At 41.9% G+C, this 27,371-nt stretch overlaps 2 protein-coding genes across 24 annotated transcripts in view; one reads left to right on the forward strand and one right to left on the reverse strand.

Annotated features, from left to right (window-relative positions):
• CRB2 (crumbs cell polarity complex component 2) overlaps window positions 1-13,649 on the reverse strand; it is a 77,730-nt gene extending 64,081 nt beyond the window's left edge. For 2 of the 9 annotated variants that reach the window (XM_052814746.1, XM_052814750.1), the window contains exons 1-3: window positions 13,409-13,569; window positions 12,468-12,643; window positions 519-576 (exon numbers count right to left, since the gene is read on the reverse strand). Coding sequence is in view for 2 of the 9 variants with exons in the window: in XM_052814743.1 (XP_052670703.1) it covers window positions 12,468-12,483 (16 nt within the window). In the remaining 7 variants the exon portion in view is untranslated. Of the gene's footprint in view, window positions 1-518; window positions 577-12,467; window positions 12,644-13,408 lie in introns of all 9 variants that reach the window. The other 7 variants (XM_052814743.1, XM_052814741.1, XM_052814744.1 and 4 more) reach the window with 6 other exon arrangements.
• The window catches only part of STRBP (spermatid perinuclear RNA binding protein), a 74,941-nt gene continuing 60,741 nt past the window's right edge, over window positions 13,172-27,371 (forward strand). For 4 of the 15 annotated variants that reach the window (XM_052814779.1, XM_052814778.1, XM_052814781.1 and 1 more), the window contains exon 1: window positions 13,776-13,889. The gene's annotated coding sequence lies outside the window, so the exon portion shown is untranslated. Of the gene's footprint in view, window positions 13,394-13,539; window positions 13,561-13,774; window positions 13,890-14,149; window positions 14,262-14,432; window positions 14,727-27,371 lie in introns of those variants that run through there. The other 11 variants (XM_052814782.1, XM_052814764.1, XM_052814773.1 and 8 more) reach the window with 8 other exon arrangements.

Genomic DNA, 27,371 nt, shown 5'->3' on the forward strand with positions numbered 1-27,371 from the left:
ACGAGCAGCATAAGCCTGGAAGATTGTTATCCAGTGGGAGCGCTGATACGCAGGTTGGTTACTAACTGCAAGATGCACAATGCAGCAGAACTGAAAGGAAACAGGAAAACCTCCTTTTTCCTTTGACTTCCACATTTAAAATTTTCCAATAATTTAAAAACACTTTAAATTTTGCACATAATGAAACCTTATTACACTAAATGATATCTACAACAAATACACCATGCTGGCTTCAAACGTATAAATTACGAACATTTGTTAGTACTCTTCCTACTGATGTGCTCCATAGGAAAGTGTCCTTTAAAAATATTGCATATTCTTCACATATCCCCCCATTTAATCACTAATCAAAGTTGGGAAAAGTTTGCCTGTAAAGGTTAATTGAGAATACGCAAAATAAATTAAAAGAAACCTTTTCTGAATCTCAGAAAAGGTTTTCTGACTTTTGTTAGCAAAGGAAGAGAAACATCATCAGTAATATTTAAGCATGATCAAAACACCTACCATCTTTAACATACCTTAGAAAAGCATGTTGCTTTTCCTAGAAAGGGAAATGCAGTACAGAGGGTAGAATTCCTTAAAGGGAAAAGAAAGAAAAAAAAAAAAAAGAAAAGAAAAAAAAAAGATAGAAAGTAGTTTGCACGAGCAGTACTCAAGTCCTGAAACTAGACAGATCATTGTTCTTCTCTATGGTATGGACTGGTTTGGAACATGTTACCCAAAGAGGTACAGCAAGCATTTTTAAGCAAGCTCCATAAACCCTCAGTAGACCACCACTATTCCCCATTTGACAGACAGGATGAACCAAAACACAAAAGAATTTGGAGATTTTACTTGTGTTACACAGCAAACTACAGTGACAGAGAAGGATAATAGCCCCAGTACCTTAACTTCCAGTTGCATATCTGAACTACCACACAAGTTACCAGAGAGGATAGTGTCCTGCCTTCCTGATACCTCCAGAGAAGCAGCAATGCATACCCTCTGCTGTCCCCAGTGACACACAACTCTTTCCAATCCACTTGCACACGTCGACATCTCCACTTTCTCCTTCACACAGAAGACTAACAGAGAATTTGGAATTACAAGAGTTAGGTGCCATCTCTACATCTACCAAAAGCTACTGCTACCCAATTCGTCTGGCTTGTGCTTCTATGCCAAAGTAAGAGGTGACACAAAACATAAAAGTAAAGAGACTTTTACAAGTGTCAGGAGATAGGGAAAATGGTAGTTGATATTTCAGAAGACTACTGAAATTGTTTATCCCATGCAATGAGATCTCATCGCCCCCAGATCTTGACTAAATTATTAGTTACTGGTCTCCATTTCACACCCTGCAGTACAGATTACCTGGACCACAGAGCAGTGACTTCAATAATAAAACTAGCAAACTTGTACGTTCTAACTTAACTTGTCTATTAGATCAAGCGATGTAAACAGAACTTCAGAAGAAAGTCTCCCCCCAAGAGTCATCAGGAGCACTTATTTATGTATTTCAGTCCCCATTTCCAGTGACCCACATGGTGTTCAGAAACAAATCAGCCCCTTTTCTCTTGTCAAGGAAAGAAGACCTATTTGCAAGTCAGCAGGAACATCCCAACACTCAGTAAAATTGTTTCACAGCACCTTATTAGAGACTTGACGGGGGTCACGTGGCACTATCTGCAAAAGTTGACTGATGACAGAACACTTTGGGACATGGGGCAGGAAAATTCCAAAGATCAGCCCTACAGAACCATATATATTAGATTTTCTTAATTTTAAATTTGAGCTTTTTAAATGCTATCCTGAAAAGGTTATCAGGAAACATAACGCATGATGATGACCACATGTTAATTCTCAATGCTATGACACTTCTGTATGTACTAAATTTCACAGCCTTCTTGTTATCTTTCTCCTGTGACTACACTAGCACTCCAGGAATGGAAAGCCAAGAACCGTGACTCAGACCTCTGTGGTTCATAGCAAAGCGCCCTAAATGCTGAATGTCTTTAGAACATAACTGGGGGGCTTTCCACTAAGAAGATTCAACTGCTGACTGACATATAGCTGTATTCTCAGTACTGCATGAACTCCAGCTCTTTAGTATTTAAATCAGTATGTAAATATTTCACATAGAACTTAGCCTAAAATCAGGCACCTGCCTGGTTACTACAATGTTACAAGTCTGTCTGCTTGCCTTAATTTGCAGGCAACTATAATGCTATTTGTGTGATACACTATTCCGTAAGGCCTCCCAGAAGAAACCTGAGAGATCAATAGTCCTTAAATAAGTAATTAGAAGAGCTGAAATCATTTAGGTCATCAAATAGCAAGTGGGATAAATAAAAAATCATAGCTCCATGAACACCTGCATTTAATAGAATTTTTACATTTATTTGTTGAGTTAAATGACAGAAAGGCTGCACACCAAAGCGTAAGAGGCAGAACTGCTTAATAGCATCTATAATAGGAAAGCAAAAGAGGGTAACATTACATACCTGCATTAAAATTATTTGGCGGGTTAATTAAAAAAAAAAAAAAAAGAAACAAGATACAAGATACATCAGTTGTCTTCAACTTCCCACTCCTAATGCAAGCGAACTTAGATCAAAAATTTGAAGGGAACCTTCTAATCTAAGGCATGAAGCAAAGACAACATTCTGTGTAATGAGACATTTCTACACTCATAGATGTGTTATGCTAAACGTGAGAAAATTTATGTAAAATACGCTCTTCCAAAAATACAGGTACATTTCTGTTCAAATGTCTCAGGTTTAATCTATGTTGCCACATCTACCCTACTGCAGTACAGTATCCTGTCATACCCAGAGTAGGTACCTGTCCCTGCCTTACCCCATTATGAAGACCACTTGCTTGTTGCCTTACTTTAAAATCCTTTACCATCTCACCTCAAGGAGGCCTCCTACCTGTGGCTCCTTCAGTCTTGGCAGGGAGACCAGTCTTCTGAATCTGATCCCTACGTATTACAGAATGGCTCCACCCTCCACATCTGTATAGGCTCCTGCTTCCTCAAAATGGATTATGGCTATAAAGTTTGCTACCTTCCCTACCACAGTTGGTTGAAAGACTCTCTAAATTATAGCTGATTACAGTCTTCTGAAACTACCGACCTAATCTGACACCATTTTGGACTTGCACTTGGGCAAGTAAACCCTGAGAGATTCTTTCCAGGTGTATGGTCGTCACAAGAATATCTATTCTACCAAACCATCTTTACAGACTGGGCTCAATTTTCCCTTAAAGGGGAAATCTGATATACTTCAAAATTGATAGTCAGCACTGCAGTCTACATACCCCATATGACACAGATATCCAAATCTTTCACAGTGTTTCAGCAGCACACACAACTTATTTGCTAGTCACAGCTTACTGCAATCTCCAGCTACTAAACAGCCTACATTTAGGTAACATCTTGGCATATCAAAGTTTATGAATTTTTGAGGTACATGCCTAATGTCTGGCATGTGACCTGTATCTGTTGCAGATCTGTTTCCCATTTATCACTTTATATGACAAAACTAGTTAGTTAAGCAGCAGCATGCTGGGTACATGGAGTAAAGAGGCTCAAATATTGAAAGGTTACTTCTAGTTTATGCTGTGCAAGGAGCATGGCACACTATCACAGAAGAGATAAAACAGATTTCAAAGAGTAAGCCTTCTACCGTGATTCTGGTTAGAGGGACGTGCCAACACCCATTTGTCAGATCTCAGTTTTAGTGTACTGGACCATATCTGTTTGCTCTAGAACTTCAACTACTTTGAGATGAATAGACATCAGAATTACAAACTGCTCTAACCCCATGTTGCAATACTAGGTTTGGGTACCGACACATTCAGGAAACACTTGCACCAGCTTCAACAAGGTCAGTATTTTATCCCAAGGGTACAGCTTGTGAATGTTTTCCAAATGCCATTGAATTCTGGCTGTAGGGTCACAAAATTTTTAGTGAAGTTTTAAAACTACTTCATTATAACCAAAATTCTCATTATAGCAAGATTTTTAGACCAGATTTCTGACCACAGTTCAAAGCAATTTATTCCTATCTAACAATTACTATTATTCCTAATCAATCAACTCTCTGTTGATGAAAATTAATCTTGGTAAAGCTTTTTTAAAGTTATTATTATGATGACTGTACTGCCAGCTGCACTCAGACAAACTCTGATTCAAGTGCTAGGCTTCAGGGTCATCGATAGACACTCAGCTATTGCTTCCATCAAAAAAGATGGATCGCCATAGACAAAAACAGATACGGGAAGGAGAAAATACACAGTTGAAAAACCAAAGAGGAAAAAAAAAAACCAAACCAAACACTGAAAACAAAAACTTTTTGTACCAGAAACAGATTGAAAACAGAAAGAAAATTAGCATTTAGGAATGAAAAAGCCTATTCACTGTTGATGTTAAATACAACACCCGCAGAGATGGAAGCTGGGTTTATTTTTGATAGCAGCAAAAACATTAAAGATAAGCCAAATGCATTTAGAAAATACGGGTGCAGTACAAAGGCTCATGTGATGAGAGATATTTTGCTTTTAATCTTGACCTGGAAAACCTCTTGTATGACAGAGCCTCTTTTCAGTGGAGTCACAGTCCTGCCTAGTTACTCTGCCTATTAGTGATAAAAAGGCCACCCAAGTTGTTTCTACTTTGGAATGATGGCAGGTTTTCAATCCTAAACTTCAAAGGGAAAGGAAAAAACCAACTCAGTATATCTAAGGACCTGCACTAAACTCCTGTCTTCCCTTATCTGGTCCAATCACACTCTTCCCTAAAACAATAACCCTTACAACTGTATCGTCGTTTTTTCTAGAAAGGACATACATATTCCCCTAAATATTTATCTACTTGCCACTGATATATATGAAAATACTTATCTCATATTGATATGAGATAAACATGCACCGTGTCCTACCCACACAATGGAAAAAACAGCTGATTCCAGATTGGTTCATCATGTCTACAATCCTAGTAATATGTAAGGGCTAACCACATCAACCACAATCATTGTGAGGGTTAAGCGATCACAGGATCAAACCTCAAATGTATACTATAAAGGATTAAGACTGAAAACTGTGGACACCTCTGTGAAGCTCAGTCCTACTTTGGATGTCTGTTCATACAGTCCAGGCTTCTCTAGGGAGGAGAGCTGTAGACCAATGGTGCATCTTCAGAAATTTATGCCATCAAATTGCAATGAGAAACCTGCTGCGTAAGACACCGCCAACCCCACATGCTCGGCTACAACAGGACTGTAGAACCTTCTTTCTGCCATCTTTCCTTGCACAGACCATACAGGCAGAGATGCCCTGTAACTAGCTGCAGCCACCCCATATTCCCACGGGCACAACAGGTAAAAGCATTTCCATTCACAAGAAAAGAAAAAGGTTAAAAGGACAGATTATATATCAACACCCCATTTCCCACAGGAGAGATGTTAAGGATCAGGAGACTTCAGATGATCCTTTAGGGCCCCACCTTTATGAGAAAGTTTAATTAAATGCTCATTGAAGGTTGGCAACATTATTTGTTTCCAGGCCTTGCTATTGCATAAGGAATGGGTCAGATCAATGCTCCTGTGTAGCCTGGTATTGTGTGTCTCAAAGTGGCAGCAGGAGGTACCACTTTGAGAAAGCCTCTGAGCCTGGCCACTTCCCATGGTCTGTTCTCTGTTTTTCCCCAGGGTCCGCAATTATTGTATCAGTGATATCAGAGGGTATGAAGTCAGTAACTACCACTTTGTCTCACTTCCTCTTCTGTAGAGACTTACATCATACCGTCAACAAGTTTGTTAGATTCCATCAACCTGCAGAAACACTTTGAGACAGGAATTGAAATCACTTTTTTTTTCCTCCACACTGACAGGAGTGATCATGTGCCCTCTCCTACGTCAGCGATGAGCAACATGGCAGCAGTTCTTTCAAAGAATTCATTCTCTTTCCCATCTGGGCAATGCAATCCATACTTTGAAAAAACCATTAAATTAACTACAAAGTTTTAATTTCTCAGGAAACACTCCTGGGACACATACCACGATGAAATAATCTCAGCAGAAAACATGTCTGCACACGCACGCTCACATTTTAAAGAAGACTATTTACTGCTATGAGTTTTGTCATGGCCACTAGTGGAAACGTTTTAATTATAACATTCAGCAGCTGCCAGATGGGGGTGAGAATACAACTAGTGGACTTAAGACAGCACAGTCTACAAAACAATTTAGATGTTAAGATGGCCAAGGCTAGCTACATTGCACTGTGCCCTAAATAGCACCTATAAAAATAAGATTAAAGCACTTCTGTTTACAAATGGTTCAGGAAGCTGCTGATTTGCAGGTTCACTATAGACAACTTCACTTTGGCTGGTTCTAGCCAAACAAAGTAAGGGATGCAGTGACAGTGTCTTACCAAAGGGACTGTAATGCTGAATGCCAGTACAGTGTATAGCAATTCACTTTCTAGTTTAAGGAACATTCTGTACCATGACACTCAGCAAAGCTAAGACACATCAAACAAAAATGTGAAATCAGAAGATTAACAAGTACTGCAGCACACACTGAGATATGCACTCTTTTTTTTTTTTTTTAAACCTAGACCTTTGTTGTTTTTAATAATTGATATAAAGTAGCAAATGACTCACTAATTGCACTTCTAAATTGTAACCCAACCTGGAATCAATCACACATGGCATAACTTCTGTTCTTATTTGAAGCTAAATCCACCACAGTGCATGCAGTAGCCTCTCTAATAATTGCATTAGTCATAACCTGAAAGTATTTCCCACTTACTTTGTTCCAGTTTTGCTTGCTTTTCAAGCTGATCCTCATCCCTATCACTAAAAAGATCTCTGAAATGTTACCCTACAGAGTCTGCTCTGGGACTTGAAGAGCACTGTGGTACATTTCATGGTGTGATTCCTCCTCTTTTAGTGTCTAATTTTCCTCCAGTACCATTTTATCTCCTTTGCTCCAGTCCGAAGTCAAACAACTATCATTCAAGATTGCACCAGATATTAGCAAGTACTCTGTAAAACTCTTAGTAATGAGTTAGGAACACAAAGAACTGCCAGATTTATGCATGTCATCTTTTGGTTTGCAGCACAGATTCTAGATTTTTAAGTACCCTCTACACTGGATAGTAGTCTGCTTGATTCTCTCCCTTTTATGCCCGAGATATACTTTTTTTTTTAAATGAATACAGATCTTGTAAGCATTTGTCAGAATAAAACTCTTTGCTACATCATGCCACAGTTTAACCATCTAGCAGCTGCAGGCCAAACAAAAATGAAGGCAGAATGAAATGAAACGAAACAATAAAAGCTGGGATCAAGTATACACAAAACAAGGTAAATTCTGACACCTAGGAACAACGTGGAATGCTTGAAGAACAGCGAGATGGCATTTGAGAACTACCAAACAAGAACTCAGTTAATCAACTTTTGCAGGATCTTCACTAGGAAACAGGCATGTTAGAGCCCATGTTAAAGTAAAACTCAACAGTACTCGCGCTCCTAGCCACGTGGTGAGAACCCAGGCTTAAGTCACATGAGTCCCAGCATAAGCAGGGTCTAAGGAGAGTTGCTTGGTTAAGACTTGGATATGCTTTCAGAAGATCAATACCCACACACAGTTACACCTACCACAAGCAATGCTTATCTACCCTAGCAAAGACTATTCTAGTACTGGTATCATCTCATGTTTCTTTTCCCCTACTGCAAATCTTCTGCCCACATCCTGCAGAAAAACAGATTCAATTAAAATCTGCCAAGTTTTCACTGTTGATTTCCCTTCCCGCACCCCCAGACCACTCCCAGCAATTGACTACTCAGATATTTAGCCTTTGATTTTAATGCAGATTTGCAGAAATATTTTTGTTGACTCTGGGTTTCAATACTTGCACAGTCACCCTGTAAAGATAGGGGATTTTTAAAAAAAAAAGTTTACCCTTTCTGAATACAGTTTTAATCCACTCAACATCTATTTTTGTGCTGATTATACTATAACCTTTTAGCTTTCACCTTCTGCTCTTTATGTCATTGGGTTTTTTTTATAGAAGACAGATGACATAATGCTTTTCCACTTTGTTTTCTGTATCCTTTGGCATTCTACCTCCCTTCTTTTCTCATGACTTCTCTCTACACAAGCAAATACAGCAAGACACAAGAGTAGTTTTGGACACTGTTTTGTGTTGTATGGAATTGTTTCCAACCGCACTCTTGTCATTAAAGATGAGCTGCTTTTTCAAACTTCAAGATTTTCTTCAAAACAGTTCACATTTGCAAGTCATCTTCTTAGCTTATCACCTTTCTAAATCCAAGCCTCCTGTGTGGAAAGTATTCAAACACTGCCAAACTTCAAAGCATGCAAATAGCCACATTAAATGTGTGATTAGTCCCACTGAAATTAAAGTTAAGCACATGCAATTATTTGTTTTTATAGATGAAAAAGATGTAAAGTCAAGCAAGTTGCTTTTCAAATTCTCCAATTTTTTGTTATTTTTAAGTGCTTGTGAAGCTTATGAGACTAATTTCACATGAAAAGATAGCTTTTTCTATGAAGATTTTTAAAATACGCGCCTCATACAGAGTTATTTTTTCCAATTCAAAGTCTGCCCTCGGATATCTTTGCACAAATCCCACTAACTTTAGTACATGTCTAAAGGCAGAATTTGAAACCTGTAAAGAACTGGGTCACTGGACAATGATAAGTCTCAAACAGAGATTTCTTTTCTGAGTTACAAAAAAGAGAAAAATACCTCTTCCCTCAGGCACTATGCGAACATTCCCATATGTCTGTAAACAATACCAAACACTCGAAATTTGGTAGGTTACATTTCATCCTTGCTCACTTAGGATTTTTCCCTTTACTATAGCTAATAGCCGTTTAGTCCTTAATGTAGTATTTGTAGCTGATGCTAGGTTATCCAAGCACACCATTCCGTGGGTCTGCCTCACTGCTGATTTCAGCGCCTGGTTCACTCCAAGCTTAAAACCAGTAGCTATCAACAACTTTTTGTAAAGGGTTCCTCTGTTTTTCTGGGGTTTTTTGGTCCCCAGGAAAACTGCTTTCACATGCTGATCATATATACTAGCTCCTGCCTTACCTCTATTTTTTATTTAATACTGGTAATAGAATTTCTATTCTATTCTAATCTAGAATCACATTTACAGAATACGGCATAATCAGGTAGGAGATCTACAAGCAGGAAAATCAGTCCAGGAAAGGAGGTTTTTTTCAGACTAATTCTACATTTTTTGTGTCAGCAAACATCAGTGAAATAATAGTCTTAGAAGACTTCAGTCACCATGACCATTCTCTGCATTAACATCTCACATCTGTATACTGTTCTCATACAATTGGTTTTATTCCATTACATACATTTGTTACAGCAGAAAACCTACACAGTACTTAAAATCAGACCATCCTAATCTAATCTGGCCAGTCAGGATATAAAAAGAGACAGGACAAGCCACTATGCAGTATTCAGAAGCTGACTACGAGTCCCTTTTCCACACTCACTTTTCCTAGAAAGTTTAGATTTGCCAGAATCATTTAGATAGTCAACCTCTTTTTAAAAAAAAAAAAAAAAATCCAAGTTACATACTAACGACATATACATATAACGACATATATATTTTCAAAGATAATATCACCCTTTAGATTTGCTTCTGCTCACGACTGTGAGGACAGTCTACTGGAATGAACACAAGGCTTGGAATTCTAATCCAGACTATGCTACTTGTGGAATGTGTGACCTCAGGAAAAGTGTTTCACCTAACTTAAGTCTCTGCAACTCTACAGCCTTTGTGATTCCCTCAGTTGTCTAGGGAATGCTGGTAACATTCAAGAATACATGACAACATCTTAAATATTTCTATGAAAAGATCTGCAGGAAACACACCTATTATTTCCATCATAGTTATATATTTAAAAAAAAAAAAATCTTTCTATGCCAGTATTTTATCCCAAGAAAGAGCATAAATACTGTTAATTAACTTTCATCAAGGTAGCTCTAATTCCAGGTTGCCTTTGGCACAATTCAAGTCCCCATCTCTTATTGAGTATACTTAGAGATATAAATTCAATTTTCTTCCATGAAGTCTAAAGACAGATGTTAACTTTTTTTCCAAACCTCATATGTTCTTTTCCTTCTTAAACTTATATCCTTGTACTGCAGCGCCAAAGCTCTTCCAATCCCCTGTATTCTAAATTGATCCATCAATCCCCTTTCCTCTGTGTTCTTGCCCCTGGCAAATCATTAGCCCAAGGGAGAACTCAACAGAAAAATTCAAGATTTCACTCACACCACAGCTGAAAATATCTTTCTTCTGCCTCTGCAAAAGCTTCACTATCTGAGATGCCATCTCTTGCAGATTTTTCTCTCCTTACTACACTTCCAGCTTCACTGCACAGCCACTAATTTTCAGAGCTGCCCCTTCCCATTCCACTATCTCCTCCGGCAGCCTTCCTCTGCGCTATATTTGTACTGCGTCTCTATTCGCCATAATCAATTTCAAATAAAAATGTTCTCACATTAAGTCCTTGGACCACTCCTTGATTTTCTAGCTATTATCTTCTTGCCCCTTCTCAAGGCCTACACTAATATTTTAAGGCCATACCGGAGATTTAGCTAAGCTTATTTATTGCTTTGAAACCTCTTGATTCAACTAGACTTAGAAGCACTAATTGAGATTGTATTGGTTTTGTGTGGCAAGGTTTTGGTAGCGGGTGGGGTTACAGGGGTGGCTTCTGTAAGAAGCTGCTGGAAGCTTCCCCTGTGTTCGACAGAGCCCATACCAGCCGGCTCTAAGACAGACCCGCCGCCGGCCAAGGCCGAGCCAATCAGCGATAGTGGTAACGCCTCTGTGATAACATTTTTAAGAAGGAAAAAAAGTTGGGACGGCGGTATTCGGCAGCCGGAGAGAGGAGTGAGAACATGTAAGAGAAACAACCCTGCGGACACCAAGGTCAGTGAAGAAGGAGGGGGAGGAGATGCTCCAGGCGCCGGAGCAGAGATTCCCCTGCAGCCCGTGGTGAAGACCATGGTGAGGCAGGCTGTCCCCCTGCAGTCCATGGAGGTCCACGGTGGAGCAGATATCCACCTGCAGCCCGTGGAGGACCCCACGCCGCAGCAGGTGGGTTCCCGAAGGAGGCTGTGACCCCGTGGGAACCCCGCGCTGGAGCAGGTTCCTGGCAGGACCTGCGGATCTGTGGAGAGAGGAGCCCACGGAGCAGGTTTTCTGGCAGGACTTGTGACCCCGTGGGGGGCTCACGCTGGAGCAGTCTGTGCCTGAAGGACTGCACACCGTGGAAAGGACCCATGCTGGAGCAGTTCGTGAAGAACTGCAGCCCGTGGGAAGGACCCACGTTGGAGAAGTTCGTGGAGGACTGTCTCCCGTGGGTGGGACCCCACGCTGGAGCAGGGGAAGAGTGTGATGAGTCCTCCCCCTGAGGGGGATGAAGCGGCAGAAAATAACGTGTGATGAACTGACCGTAAACCCCATCCCTGTCCCCCTGTGCCGCTGGGGGGGGGTGGTAGAGAATCCGGGAGTGAAGTTGTGCCCGGGAAGAAGGGAGGGGTGGAGGGAAGGTGTTCTGAGATTTGGTTTTATTTCTCATTACCCTACTCCGGTTGATTTGTAATAAATCAAGTTAATTTTTCCCCAAACTGAGTCTGTTTTGCCCGTGACGGTAATTGGTGAGTGATCTCTCCTATCCTTATCTCGACCCACAAGCTCTTTGTTATATTTTTCTCTCCCCTGTCCAGTTGAGAAGGAGGGGGAGTGATAGAACAGCTCTGGTGGGCACCTGGCATCCAGCCAGGGTTAACCCATGACAGAGATTCCTCAGATTTGTTTTTCCTTTCAATCCTTAAAACATCATGAGATAAAAGTTTGTCACAAAAGTAGAGCTATGTCTGACTGTTCAGAACTAGGGTGATGCTTTAGCCACAGGCTTGCAAGGAAGTGTACAAAATGTAAGTTTAATTTGAACAAGCTGGACCTCTCACTACATGTAATGTTATTAATGCACACGTGTTTTCTACTTCCACTCTAATGCTGCAAATAACTCTTTTGAATGAAAGTTACTGTTTCACTTCAGCACTGCAAATCTCCTGATCCTACTGCCTTTTGCCAAAGTTCCCTCACAGGCCGCTTCAGCACAGCATGTTGTGTACTGATTATTTTGGCACTGAGCTCCCTAGTCAACTGTCTTTCATCTTTACAGCCTATACAAAATTAGTTTTGAAAAGTGTAAAAAGTGGTATTAAATATGATTGCCATGGACTTATATGTTGAAAGCTGGGTTTGAAAAGGCACTTAACCTAGAAAACCTGGCAGAAATTTTTAAGCACTCATGTGAAGGTATTGGCCATTTAAATGTTGAAGCAAAACTGTAAAAGTTCTACGGAACGCCCATCCAAAGAAGAAAAAACCCACCAGACTCAACCCTCCCTCCTCGTACCTAAAGGTTTTGGCATGCTAGCACTTCTCTGAAGAGTCTGATGAACAACAGTACTTGGAGCTCTCTCTTCAGCTTCACCGTAGTGCCCATCTGCTCTAGAACAGTCAGATGTCTGGGATTAGGAAGAATTATCACAGGGCAGCTGAAAGCTAACTTGAACCCATTTGTCCTGATTTCTAGAAGAGAAAGATGGAGATCATTGAATGCCGTACTCCTTGTGCAGCCCGACCTGCCTGAACACACCACAAAGCCGCCTTCATTCTAACGTCCTCAGACAACCACTGAGGATTCCATACGGAGAACAACTACTCACGTGGAAACGCTACTTCTGCAGCTCCATTTAGGAAACTGCTTTAGGTTTTGCGGCGGGATATGAAACCCATCAAGGGCGTGCACTGCCTGGGTGAGGGGTGCCAGGGCCCTCCCTCACACCTCGCCCCCGCCTTCGCCCCCTCCCCTCAGCCTTCCCCCATCCCTCCCTCTGGCCCGCGGGCTGCGCTCCAGGCCCAGCGGCCAGGCCCTGTCAGCGCCCGCCAGCCCAGCCACTCCCTGCCCCTTCGGCCGGCGGGGACGGCTCTGCCTGTGGCGAGTATTTACAGTCACGGCCCTGGGCCGCGGCAAGCGGGGCCGGGTGACGGTGAAACCACACGCCCGGTCTCCGCCGAGATGCCCCGGCGCGGGGGCGGCGGCGGCTCCGGCTCCTCCCCGCCCTGAGCGGAGACGGGGCAGGGACGATCCTCTCCCCACACACACACACACCTGCCTCCCGCCGCGCCGCCAGGCCCGGCCGCCCCTCAGTCAGGGATGGGGAGGACCCTACCGCGCCCCTTACGCACTCTGCGCCCGACACGCTAGCACCTACGGCATTTGCGCAACGGGAGCCCTCTCAGGTGCAGCGCCCGCGTTGACGACGTTACGGAGAATTCGTAAGAAACACTAACCTCTTTGAGGGGCTTTGCGTAAGCGACGTTCCTAGGTGCGGGCTTGGCCGCTCCTAACCCGCGTAGCCGCAGGAGCTCTCTGAGCCGCAGAGAGCCCTCTCCCCGGGCGGCGGGCGGGATTACGCAGTTTACGCAGGGAGTAGCGGCCCCAGGTAGGAAACCGGAGTGGCCGAGCCGAGAAGCCCTACGTCAATTCCGTAAAGCTGCGCCGGCCTGCCGCGAGGAGGGAGGAAACGGCTGGTTCCGCGCCCTTACGGAATTGGCGCGGCGGCCCGGCATCCCCCTACGCAGTTGGCGTAAGGCTCTCTCTCAGGTGCAGGGAGGGGGCGGGCTCACGTTGCCCGGCAGCCCCAGCCTATGGGGGCGCCGGGCGCTGTCACGTGCCGGAGCCCCGCTCGCCGCTGCGGAGCCGGAGGAGCTGGACGGGGCCACGGAGCCGGGACGGGGCCGGGGGGCTGCGCCGGGGCCGGCGGCGAGCGGGGTGAGGCGGGCGAGCGGCGGGGCTCGGTCGGCGGGGAGGGGTCGGGGCGGTAGATCAACCCTCCCTGCGCGCCCCTGAGGGGAGGCGGGCGCCGGGCACCGCTCCTCCCACTGCACCGGGCACTGCGGGCAGGAGGCAAGGGCAGGACACGGCGCGGGGGGGATGGGAGGCGGTGTGTGAGGGGAGGCGGTGTGTGAGGAGAAGGGGGGGGGGGCGGAGGGCGCTGCTGCGCGCGCGGCGGCCGTTAGTGGCGGGGGGGGGGGGGGTGTCTCCGCGCCCTGAGGGGCCGCCAGCCCGCGGGCGGGGGCGGAGATGAGGGGCTCGGCGCCGCGGAGCGCGCAGGCGGCCGGCCGGCCCCCCGCCGGTTGAGCGGTGCGTACCTGTCCACGGGCGCGCAGGTGCCTGCGGGAGGGGAGAGGGAGAGGGAGGGAGGGCGAGCTGGAGCTGCGGCCGGGTCAGGAGGTCTGGCTGCGCGGCCGCGGGGAGCGGTGGTGGAAACTTGCCCGGTGTGTGTGTGTGTGTGTGTGTGTGGTGGTCCCGTCCCTGACAGCCCGCCATCGCCCGCCCGCGCTGCGGCCAGGTGCCGTGAGAGGGGAGGTGCGAGGAGCCGGGGCTCCTCCGGCAGGCCGTTCTGCGCGGCAGCCATGGCTCACCGTCAAAAGTTTGCTCTAGCTCGGTGGCTGCAGCTCATCGCCCTGCCCGCTCCTCTGACCCGCGTTCGGAAGCAGCGGTGTGCTCGGGAGCCCGTCGGTTTGTGCGCCGTCCTGGGGAGACCCGCGTCCCTCTGGTACCTTTACCGGCTTCCTGGGTTTCGAGGAGAATATCGGCGGAGTTTTGGTTCGTGGTGGTTTGGTTTTGTTTTTGTTTTCTTTCTTTCTTTTTTCTCTTTCTATTCTGGATTTGCTTTGCGCTGGATTTTGTTAATCGTTCAGCCACTAATTTTTCTGGAAGTGAGAACTTAAAAAGACGTAACCACGGAGTCATATGTAGGCTACTCAATAGAGCAAAACTTGAGTTTTGAATCCAGATAGAAATATGCATTATCTAGCTAAACGTCTTATTATTTATTTACATGGCTCTGAAAATGGTGCCGTGTGATTTACAGAAAGTAAGAAGAAAATGTCCTGCTCCAGAGAGCGTGCATTCCAAATAGTTCGTGCACAGAATACGGCAGTACAAGAAATTTATAAAATGGGGGGTCCTGGATATGTCTGAATCTTTTTTTTTTCTATAGCTGCGTACTATAGTTTATTAATATTTTAAAAAAGTTTTATCATACTTTGTCTGAAAACTTAGAAATTCTAACTGTGGTCAAAGTAAAGAAAGACTTAAGTGGGCATTGTTGTCAGGAACATAAGGTATTTCAAACCTCCAGTTCCAAAAAATGTTTGCACAACTTAAATTAAAATAGCTGGGCTATTTAACTTAAATTAAAATAGTTGTGTGTTCTAGTGCACAATTGAAACCTGGCCTTCTAGGGTAAAGACAGAAAACTAAATAATTTCCTTCATTTATGCAGAAATAATTTAACATCCTTGGAAAGAATGGAGAAGGACTGTTTGCAAAACTTGGTCTTATTTTGTTTTATTTTTAAAGATATGGTAACCATTTTTGAGAGACCCAAAGGAAGGAACTGTGGAGGCAGAGAGGGCCTAATGTTTGCAGGAAGGAAGGAAGGAGGATGGAACAGTGCTGTCTATACTTGGAGGGGAGGCCTTAAAAACAAAAGTTTTGGAATGGGAAGGGAGGAAGGCCTGACAGTGTCTCCATAGAGGTTATATTGCTGTGTTCCTTTATTTGTACAAGGTCATTGCTTGTAGTTTCTGAAAAGCAAAAGTGTTTTCCAAGAATTTAAATAGTCTACCTCTTAGATGGGCCATCCAAAATTTGTAAAAGCTGGGTTGTAGTTATTTCCTGCCAGTGTAGAGAGGACAAAGCAATCCATGTCAGCAGGCTGCAGCTGGCTGTAGCTTCTACTAAATTCCTGGTCATTTTTAGGAAGTTGGACTTGACTCTGGAAGTTCTTGGCATGTGTCATTTTCTTCTCTCTGGAACTTTCCAATCATTTTCCTCTGCTTCATGTTGGTGTAGAACGAAGGGAGAGATATGGGGGAAAGAGTGGGTAAGGATTGCTAATAGTAAGGTTTTAATATTTTCAGTTTTCTGTTTCTCAGAATCTTGTCATTGACAGTGCAAGTCTAGTGCTGCTTTGGCATTTCTAGTAGAATCTTTAGTCCTTGCTAACTTTCTTATTCCCATTTTTATAAAGGGGTTTTATTTGCATAGGCTGTTCATCCAAACCAATTATTATTATTGAAGTATTGACAATATTATCGTCTCTCCACAAAGAAGATGCTGATGAAGTGCCAGTTCTTGCTCCAAGTGATTGACAGGCTAAATGCAAGGTAGAAATCTAGGAGTTAATTTCTTGGGGAACTGGAGAAAGATTCTATCTAGAAATACTCGTGTTTTGGGGGCTGAGGGGAGTCCCATGTGATAACTGGTATGAATGTTGCTGAAGAACTGACCGAATCCAGCTTCGTGGTTTGTCCTAGAAGAAGGAATTTCAGACATGATTGATTTCATACCAAAGGTTCAGAAGCAAACAGGAAGAAAGAGTAAGCAAATGGAAAGATATAACAGAAGATGGCAAAAGGCATGCCATGCCTAAACCTTAGAGAAGTAGTTTAAATTCTGGTGGATATGCAGATTTCGGTGACCCGTGTTTCTGACTTCTAAGCAATTTTTTCCATGGATGTTCATTCAGTAATATGATGCTTAAGGTTGCAGAGCTCTCTTCTTTTGAAGCCCCTCAGTTAACGTTCCTCAAAGGCCTGTGGGTGGACTGAGATTTTTTTTTTGAACTGTGAAATCCTGTTTGGAAATAAAAATAATAAAAAAAAGTAGTCGAAGAAGCTGCTTCATGTTATGAAAAACCTCACTGTAAAAGCTGCACTTTTTCCACGTTGCTTTGGAAGCAGCTGAACTTTGTAACTTGGCATGTAAATAGAGCTCTTTGAAGAGCACATCCATGGCTGGAAAGAGGGGAGAGGGAAATGCCCTGGCTGGTTAACAAGCTTTTGAGTGTAAAAAGCCACTGTGAGCCTGCTTTGTTGAAGTATCTGTTAAAACATAGAAGTTTGCAGAGTCTTGTTCTTGGTTGTGGTGGGGTACATAGACCTAGAAGTGGCCAACACATCTAAGTGTAAGTATGAAACAGTAAAAAAGTGGCAGTTTGTGTATTTCTATAGACTGGGCTGGGTGAGGGAGAGTACTAGGGGCAGTTGAGAGGAAGGTACCTGGGAGTGTGTTGGTCATCTGAGGGAGGTGCTAGGTGAGTGAGAATGCAGAAGTTCAATCTACACCTCACTAGGCTAACTTTCATCTCTTGGTGAGTTAGGACTTATGGTAAGCCTAGCCATGCCAACAGAGGATTTTAGCATAGCATTTTGATTTCTGTAACGTACTTTGTATTGAGGTTGGGGGAGGGCGGACTTTTCTGTTCTAACAACACACGCATGAGGAGCACTTGGCTGATGTAGTGTCCTGGATTTGCTATAAACTGAGCAATATTGGCAAGTAAAGATTGCTTTACTGCTATATATGCTGCAGTGATGAAATCAAAAGGAAAAATCCTGTTTAAAGCACCATGAAAAATAGTTACAGATTTAAATAGCAGAAAAATGCAAGTCTCAAACATTTCTGTAGAAATCATAGTTTTGAGTACATTTGTTGTACTTGCAGCATGATTTGACAAATAGAAACTTTGTACTTCATATGTAAGGAAACAGATGCCTAAACTGCCCTACCTGAAAATATTTGCTTATATTTTTCATTGAAAGTGATAATTAATACAAGCTACAAGACTATAGACAATTTTTTTTCAGTTGTACTTCTGCATTTCTTGGCACTTGTGTAGTTTTTCTTTCTTAAGTGCAAGTCTTTCACTGAGCAATGATGACAGAAAACATAGATAGTGGCACACACACTATGTCAACTCGCAGAGGCATAGTGTTTCTATTTAACTTTTTTGAAAACCCTAATTCATGTCCCTTTAAGAAAAAGCATGCATAAGAATTCTTATGAATGATATGAGTGCGTTAACATAAACTTCTTGCACTTTGGATTTTTGAACTTTATTTTGTAGCTAAGTTACCTTGTGTTTCTCATCCTCTCACTCTAACTATCATGGAAGAGGACTGAGAGAATACTTGGACTCTCCTCCATGTTGGTCTGTTGCCTTGTATTCATATTTTTGCTTTGCAACGCGTATACTGACCTTTCTGTTAATTTCCTATGCTGTATTGGAATGTAGACAAGGTGCTGGTTACAGGAGAAGCATAAGAAAAAATTCAGGGTATGTCATTTGTTCTGCTGTTACTGAAAGGTATGTAAAGCATGGTACTGGGCAGCTCTGTCCTTCCTTCTCCACTGGCTAAAACCAAGAACTCTGAGACTAATCCAATGTGTGGATTTTCCATGCAGCTGAGTGGGACTGCTGTGTTACTGGGCCACCTGGACATCTGCCGATTGGCTTCTCAAGTAATAAAGGCCATGGATTATTAAAACCCATGCACTTGTTTTACTTCATTGATTTTTCTATAACTATGCAAAACTTTATAACTCCTTTGTAGTAAAATATTTTCGTAACATGCTGGTAAATTAAAGGTGTAAATGGATGTTGAAGAGTAATAGTCTTATGAAATCCAGTTGCTAACTCATTTTAGGGGATCTCTTGGACTGTGGAAACTTAAGTGATCCTGCCGCATGGGTTGATTTAAATTAGTTCTCTTATGTTGTGGTTTGGCATATTATTTAAGAGCCTCAAGATGCTACTTGTGATTGACATAACAAAATGTAAATTATATGCTGTTTTACTAGGCTCTAATTTATCTGTCGTAAGGTTTGTGTACCAATAGTACTAAGCTCTTCTTACAGTAATGTTTCTCTTTCACGTAATGTCTACATAGGGGAATTAAATTACTCTTAATTGTAGGCTTAAAAATAAAATAAAATTGGGGTGTATCTGGCTATCACAGTAAATTAAATTTTGCTGCTGCTTATTCTTTTTGTGCATTTACTTTAAATTGACTGTTGGAAAATTAAATGTTTGAATATCTGGTTGGGAAGAATACTCTTACTAGTCGGTAATCATGAGATGTCATGGAACTTGAAGAAATCCTAGAAAACAGAATTGGTTAAGATTTTAGACCTTAAACTTTGATGTAGCTAGTGCTGAAGAAGTGAAACAATGATTGAAGCAGAACTTAGCATTTGGCTTGACAGTAAATGAACTAAATGGTGAGGAACTGCTGTTGCCTCTTAGAAATTGCCCCATGGTAGGAGCAGAAAAGGGCAAGTTGATTTTAGAGGCCTTTACTTTTCTGTTTCATCTGATTCTTGGGAGGGGAGACACTTTCACTAAACACATTTCTTGTTCGACTTGTAATGCAGCAAATTTGAGTGTTAGCGTAGTGTTTTAAGTATTGGGCCCTAAAGTGTCTTTAGTATTCTCTGAGACACAGGTGTAACGTTACATGTGGGAATGTTTCTCCCAAGCTATTGGACTGAGTTGATTATGACCCTAAACAAAATCTTCCCCTAATCCTAGTTCTCAGCTGGCAGTACCTGCCTTCCTGGAAAAGCATAAACAGACTACAGGTATGTGTGAAGCCCAGACGCACAAGCTCTTTGAAGCTGGTTTGGAAACAAGTGTTGCATGTTTCTAGAAATGAGCTTTGGCAGTCACTGTAGAGGCTGAGGAGGCTTGGGAGCAGGGTCATCTTGGGCATGCAACACTGCGTATTTCCTCCAGTGAGGTTTTGCCACAAAATGGTTTATCCTGGTGCCAATGATATTGTGAAACTGATACTTTTTTTTATTCTATATTTTAAAGGGGGTGGGTCCTGTAACAGTGGATTGTCGTAAGTCATGGTTAATCTTGGAAGAGGTATTAAAAATTTCATTACTTGTTGTAGGGCATTGGGTGACTTTGTTTTTTGTTATGGTGTAGCAGCCAAAGCATTGTTACTAAAAGCCTATTTAACCCTTTCCATTAACATGGTATCTCTCTTTTGCTCTTTAAAAAGAATGTGCAAAACTCAGCAAGGAAACAAGCCAGCATGCTGCCTGCTGAATTTAGTTGCCATTGTTGAAATAGGTGATGGTCTTAAAATTGCTAGCTAGTATATACCCGAATAAAGAAGTTTAACTTAAATGGTCTTGTTACAGCCTGCTTAGCAAGACATTGAATAGTTGTACTAAATGTATCACCTGGAGACTGGGTGAAAACCTGCAGTTAAGATGGTACAAATCAGTCCATTTAAAAAACAAATTACAGTTTGTATTAAAAAGAAAAAAAAAAAGGCATTTGAGTTCTCTGTCCTATGGGAGTCAGCTGTCAAGAGTGAAGCTGGTAGTGCGTTTCTGTTATAGTACATAGCATGATCGTAAAAGGTCCAACGGGGTTATGTAGATAAGATGAATGGGATGGGTTGCGGATGTTTTTGTTAACCATAGAAACAAATAACATGTTATCAGTGGATCTGAAAGTGCTGACTAACGTGTGTTAACATTTAATCAATTTTGGAGTTGAATTTAAATAACGGCTATTTATGTGGTGTTAATTATCTGGTCCTAAGTGTGGCTGTAGTGCTTCTGCAGCTCTGAGCCGGTGGGGAGTGGTAGCAGTCAGCACAACCTGCATGGCTGGTTTTTCCAGCTATGCTGTGAGGAAGCTGTGTGATGTTCTGAAGGCTTCAGTTTGCCAGTATGAAGGCAAGAATCAAAAGTAGTCATTTATTCCTATTTGTTGATACTTCTGTGCTGAAGGGGCAGCTTGTTGCCTATGGAAACTTGCTCTTTTTCTCTGGTTATGGGGTGCTGTAGTTTGTTCTCTGACCCTCTATGCGCTTAGTACTTTTCTACTTTCCTTATCTACTTTGCTTGATTTCTGTATGTATAATATGACAATTTTTTAATATTTGCTTTAATGGAAAAGACTCTGGAATAGAAGGGGGAGGTGTAGGTGCACAGCTTGTGTCTTCAGGGTGTGAAGCACCAGAGAATACACGCAGGCATGGAAAACCAGGGGCTGTGGTATGATGGGACAAGTAGGAAACATGGATCTCCAAGTAAGATAGTTGAAAGGAAGGGGTTGCAAGGAATCCATAAAGGATTATATGGAAGACTATAAAGTGCTTGTAGAGAAAATTGAGGATTGGAAGGTACCCATAAAAATCTGGGAAGTGTTTAGCCCCATAATATCATACATTGTGGTAGTTGTGCTACCCCCAGAGCCAAGCCTGGACTGACTTCAGAGTAGATTAGTAAGAGAAATTTCAGTTGGATTGTACTCTACTGTGGCTGTGGATTGTAGAAACCCGACTGGCTAATTTTTTTCTTTTTATATAGAGACATGAAAGGTGTGCCTAGGTGGGGGGTCTTCTGTTAATTAGCAGTACTTTAGATGAATGTTAGTTATGTAACTCCTCACCCTGAAACAAAGAGAAGGAAAAATGTGTATGGCCTCAGTTCTTGGCTTCTGCAGTTCCTTTCTTGAACAGTAAGTGCAGATTTTTTTTCCCCCCCTTAAGTAAACTAGACTGAAATCCTACCTGAGAACCTATTGGAGCTGGCAGCTGGACTCTTAACTAAAATGAATGAGCTTGGGCTCATCTCATTTGCCTCACGAAGACTTTTGACATTGCTAGATTGAGAAATGAGACATCAGATGTAATCTCTGATATCTGCTGGAATTATTTTGTAAATGCATATGGTACAGAGACTTAGAACATTTGGATTCCTACTCCTCTTCCAATCCTAATCTCTTTCCCTTTACTCTGATAGCTGGTTTAGCTCAACAGAATAGGAAAACCTAAATGCCCAAGAACTGATTTGTCTCCACCTCTGCTTTGAAGAATGCCTTTTCCATGTCATAGGTTCTTAGTGATTGTCGTATTTTCAGAGAGCTAAAACTGTTTGGTAAGGAGCTATTCAATGTCCTAATGCTTCATGATCTCTTGATTTGATGTCTAGGTAATTGGACTTAATAAATAGATTAGGGCTTCTTTGGTTACTCGGTCATGCTGTCCAAGTCTTTAATCATATAGAGACTTAATTTGTTTCTTTAAAGTAATCAACTATGCCATTTGGATGACCTTAAAGAGTGTATCACTGGGCTTGAAATTTAGTGCTTCTTATGCATGGTAACCGGGGATGTTACATTGTGTGCATCACAGTCGAGCCCAGGATAATTGTGAGCATTCCTTCTAAAACTGGAACCTGGTAAAAAGCCCAATGAGTAAACTCTTCAATACCAGACACAGAGCAACATTGTGATCCAGAGAAGAAGGTCTGGTGGTTAAACTGGAAGTATTGATTAGGGGAGCATTTGGCCCCCTTTCAGGTTCTGCCACTGATTTACTGCACAATTTCATTTCTTTGTGTCTGAAGTTCCCCTATAAAGACCTGAAATGTTTCCCTCTGTTACAAAAACTGTTATTTTAAAACCAGTAATAAATGTACTCTGGTAAATGTGGTGACAAGTGTTCTAGAAAAGCCAGGAAGAAAGGCAAATACTGGGAAGGTGGGGGGAGACAAAGCTGATAACTTCTTTGGTTCTGGTGGGTGAGGGTGAAATTGGTGACTGCCAAAAATATGAGCTCAGAGAAGTTGCTTGTTCTGCTCTGAGCCCACATCTGTACACACCTCCTCATCTCTACAGATGGCCAGGAGGCTGAAGAGAGAACACAGTTGTCTAAATTTGTGTAAGAGAAAAGGATCATGACTCCCACCTTAGAGGCGAACAAGAAGCTCCTGTAACTGGGGTATTTTTGACAATTTAAAAAATTTGGTTGAATTTTCAGTCTTAGCAAATTATGTAAAACCTGACACTGTTCATAGTTGCTAAATAAATATTTTTTTTATATTGCTTTGTATTAGAAGATGGTTGGCTGGAACTGTACTCTCTATTCCTTCAAAATGAGCCTGCTAAGGAATAAATTTGATCTAGAAGTCTTTTTTGCATGCTTATGCTTTAACAACTTAGAAGATACTTTTCCACTTTAGATTTCATAGTACTTCACATTTTAGAAAAAAACAACCATCACCATCTAAATAGTGATGGTACTATTTGAATCAATCATGATAAAAGGCACAAAAATAAAACCAAAATATTTTCATCTTTATGTTTCTTCTCTACTAACATTAGTGTAGAAATAAGATTGTCTTTTGCACGTTGACTATTTCCATACAGTCTGCTTTATCTTCTGGGGGAATTCAGTCGTTTTCCTTTTGTTAGCCTGTGAGATAAAGGATATTGTTTAAAGCAGGTAGCTGGGAGTCAGCATTTTATAAGTAGTGAACTTGACCAAAAATCTGTTTTTGTGGATGTGGCCTCATGTAATAAACCAATAGTAAGAGTAGTTTACAAAGTACATCTTTGACAGTTCTCTGATTAACCTCTGTTCTTTGCAGACAGGGGTTGAATACTGAATGTTCCTGAATTGTGACTGTATATATTGCTCCCTTCCACCCTGAACACTGAAGAACCTGAAACTGGAGACTTCCTGACCCTTTTAAAAACAAATGAGCAATGTTGCTTAACTTCTTGCTATGGGTCAGGAGCCTGAGCTTCCTGCCAAGTTTGTGTGAAACAAAGTAAGACTGCAGAGTTGAGAAAAAACTCTTGCAAAGCGCACTTGTATGGAACTACTGATAAAGCTGCGACTGTTGAGGCACTGTGACTTATTAAAGCAGATTCTTAAAAGGGAAATGAGATATGGCCTGCCCTAAACGTTCTTGAATCAGTTACAGTTCTTAGCTGAAAAACTTACCGAGTGCATAGAGGCAAATTTTGTGTTCCTTAATATGGATTCTGCATTAGTGTTAAAATAACTACGTGTTACAAATGGATCTGCTTTTTCTGTGTAGTTGGGTACTAACTTACCTCTGTTTTGGTTCCCTTTGAGATGCTTCCAAGTGTGCTTTTAGTAATGCAACATAAGCATAGTGTCATTGTCATAACAGCATTCCACCCTCAGTGAGAAGTTGCAGCAGCACCATACAATGATGCAGTTGGTCTCTCCCTTACAGGATGATGTTGGTCACCCTTCCAGCACCATGTCTACAAAACTTTATCTGATGGCTATGTTTAGTTCCATGAAATTTTGGAGAGGAAAAAGTGTACTGAAAAAATATTAAGGAAAAGAGTATTCAGAAGAGTTTGCAGAGAAACAGGCAAATACAGAGTTGAGCTAAGCTGATTGGTATCAGTGAATTACCCAATGAGGTAGAGAGAGTCCAGGTGAAACTGTCAAATGTTCCTTCAGTATTTGGAGTATCCATTTACTGATGCTTCTGCGGTTACTGCAGGGTTTGAATATCTTGTGCTTCTGCAGTTGCTGTAGGAACTGTTGGCTCGGGCTGTCTCTTTGCAGTTCTCCTTCAGAGAAAGAACTGCTCGAGGAGAGCTTGTCTAGGCATGGGACTCAGTGGTATGTTTATTGTTTTCTTTCACCCTGCGATCTGTAATCTTTATTTTAATATAAATCCTTTGGATAGCTTCTTTTCTTTTGCTTGTAAATGTTTCATCTCTATGTGGTACTCGCAGTAAAGGAGTTCTGTTGTGCCAGAAGAACAAAGACTTGCTTTCTGTTTGCACTGGGGACTACTGATTTGCAGTAGTCAACTGCTTTTACTGCCAGTTTTAGCAGGTGCACCTTGTCTCAATGAGTTCTCTTTACCCTCATCACACAGTACAGTAGCGAGTCTCATGCACAGTACATAGAAGATTGAATTTTGGCTGAGAGCTAAGGAGTACAGGGATTTGCTGTACTTCCCCTCTCTTTCCTTTTCCTTGCTCCGTTTCCATTATTTGTGCTCATCTTGCGTTGCAGTTGAACTAGATGATAGTTGTAGGTCCCTTCCAACTGAAAATATTCTATTCTAACAAAGTTTGAAGTATCTACTGAAAAGACTTTGTGTGCATTTGTAGCATTTGTGTTGATAGATTGGATAGTAGTTCAATAATATACACATACAAAATGCAGTCTTAAGTTTTCTTCATATTTCAGAATGTTGGAACAGATCGGAAAATTTGACAGTCTATATACTGTAAAAGGAGTGTGTAGTGGTCATTCATAGAAGCATGTAGAAAGAAGGTTGTTAGTGTGGAAAAGATTGAAAAATGGGTTTTGGCTGCACTTGTTGAGAAAGAAAAATACCTTTTAAGTTTGTCATGAGGTCGTAAAAACTCGCTGTTCTCTTCCTCATACATAAAGAATGGGGATGTTGGAGGGAAGGGAGAGAGCAGGCAGAACTCATGCAGGGTTGGTTGATAGGGCCTTCTCTGCTGTTCTTCCACATTGCAGTGCTTCCAGTCTGCAGTAGCGCAAAACTGGGTTTCCTCTTGCCAGTCTCTCTGTAGCAGTTGGGCGCTGGCAGCACAAGAACAGCTTGCAGATATTCCAGCACAGAAGCAATTAAACAGGGTAGCTGTTAAGACTAGTATGGGGGGAAGGAGAAGAGCTGGTAGCTTTTAGACCTCTCTGTTTGCTGTACAGGAGACAAAATTGCTTGCCTGGAGATCCAAATATCCAGAATGCATGAAGCCCAAGGGAAGCAGTACATGTTTGTTACATGTGTGCATTTGCTTTTCTTTTGTTTCTTCCTTAGGAGCCTAAGAGAAGATGGGGTTAGAAGGGGGCAAAAGGAGTATCAATAGGGATGAAAAGTGGCCTTTTGGCAGAGTTGGGCTTGTTGTAGGGATCATCATATTGAAGTACGCACTCTGTAGTCTCCTTGTTAACAAATGTAGGATCAAAGTAGCCATCCTGAATGAACTCACAGAAAGTATAAACTGCTACTAGATGGCTGGAGCTTAGTGTGGAGAAGGTTGAAGAGCTACTGTTTGAAGTGTGTGATTTGGGTACAAGCAGGGGAAGTGATGACATATGCACTCCTGGTCATCCAGGAGTTGCCAATTTCTTTTCTGATTTGTAAGAGAGATGCTGTCAGACCCTCCATCCTTTTTATTTGTTTTGGGGTGTTTTAGGTGGCTACTAATATCTAGTGTGAAGGCTGGGGGTTTTTTTTTTGATTGGTTGATTTTTTTGTTGTTGTTCATTTGGTTTTTTAAGAGAGAGAGAAGAATGAACTCTTATGCTCTGTAGCCTGCTCCTATGCCGCATAGAGCTTTAGAAATGCCAAGTGGCAAAGACAACTGCCTTTGGTTTTTTTTTTTCTTCAAAGCCAAACAATATGCTAGAATTTGGTGTCCAGAGTGAGATGCTTGATGCTCAGGAGTGGGCTGCTTTATAGAGTGGGGCTGCAAAGCTTCCTCTTATCTTGCATAATGGCTCAGATACCTTGCTAGTGTCCTGAAATGTTCTTACATTTCTGGCTCCTGTTGTTCCTGAGAACAGACTGTGTGTGTCCTGCTCCATTGTCCTCTTTTGAAAAAGACACGTTAGGTTCCTGAGTCCATGTCAGTTTAACTTTCAAAAGAGTGGAGTGCTCAAAAAATTTGATGCCTGAAAATAGGACACATTCTGAGTTAGATTCCTGAGTTTAATCACGCTATTTTCATATATTGAATTGCTAGTTTGAATCTCATGAATCTACAGGTAATTGTTGTCAAGCATTTAATATGACAGTTTGCCAGGCTGACCTATGAAGAAGCATGGTTGTGGTCCTACGAGGGAGAGATTGAATAGCAAAAGCAGCTAGCAATGCAGTGTGTGTTCAAATTCAACTGAAGAAGCCTAAGTAAAGGTGGAAAACTAGAAAGCGGGGGAGAGAGCATGCTCCATGCTTGATGTGTATAGTAAATGGAAAACTACTTTTCTAAGTCCTACAACTGATTTACTATGGCATTGGGCAAGCTACTTAAGTCATCAGGCAGTGGAGTCTCTTCTAAATGCAAACAGCATAACATTTACACTTATCACAGCAATTGGAGAAGTGAAGTTCATGAAGTGTTGTGAAATTCCTGTGTGTGTAGCTAAGGTCTGATATTTTTTTGCTAATAAAAGCATGTTGAAGCTTGATACTGCAATCAAAATGGAAGAGACTGAGTAATGTTTTTTAGTCTCTGCTGTTAAGTCAAACCTGAAGATTGCTATCTCCCACAGGTTAGCAATGCAACATTGGATAGTACTGTCTGTTTATCAGTAGATGGAGAAGTAGTTTCCCACATTGCTTTGGTTTGTAACCTCTGCTGTTTCATTCAATTATTGTTCATGGTGTTGCACAAAACCTTAATCTCTTGAGTGGCTGTAGAGACAATGCTAGTGAACTTACAGGGATTGCCAGTTGCTTCCACAGAACAGCTTGGTGACACCTGCATACTTTGCTGAATATCTAGTTGCAGTATTTAAAATGAGATCAGAGTCCAGAAATGCGATATATTCTCCCCATGGTAAATGGAAAAAAATTACCACAACCACTCTGAATTAATACAGTTATGTAAGCGTATTATTC

This window comes from Harpia harpyja, chromosome 19, assembly GCF_026419915.1.
Source record: "Harpia harpyja isolate bHarHar1 chromosome 19, bHarHar1 primary haplotype, whole genome shotgun sequence".
NCBI classification, from domain to species: Eukaryota; Metazoa; Chordata; class Aves; order Accipitriformes; family Accipitridae; genus Harpia; species Harpia harpyja.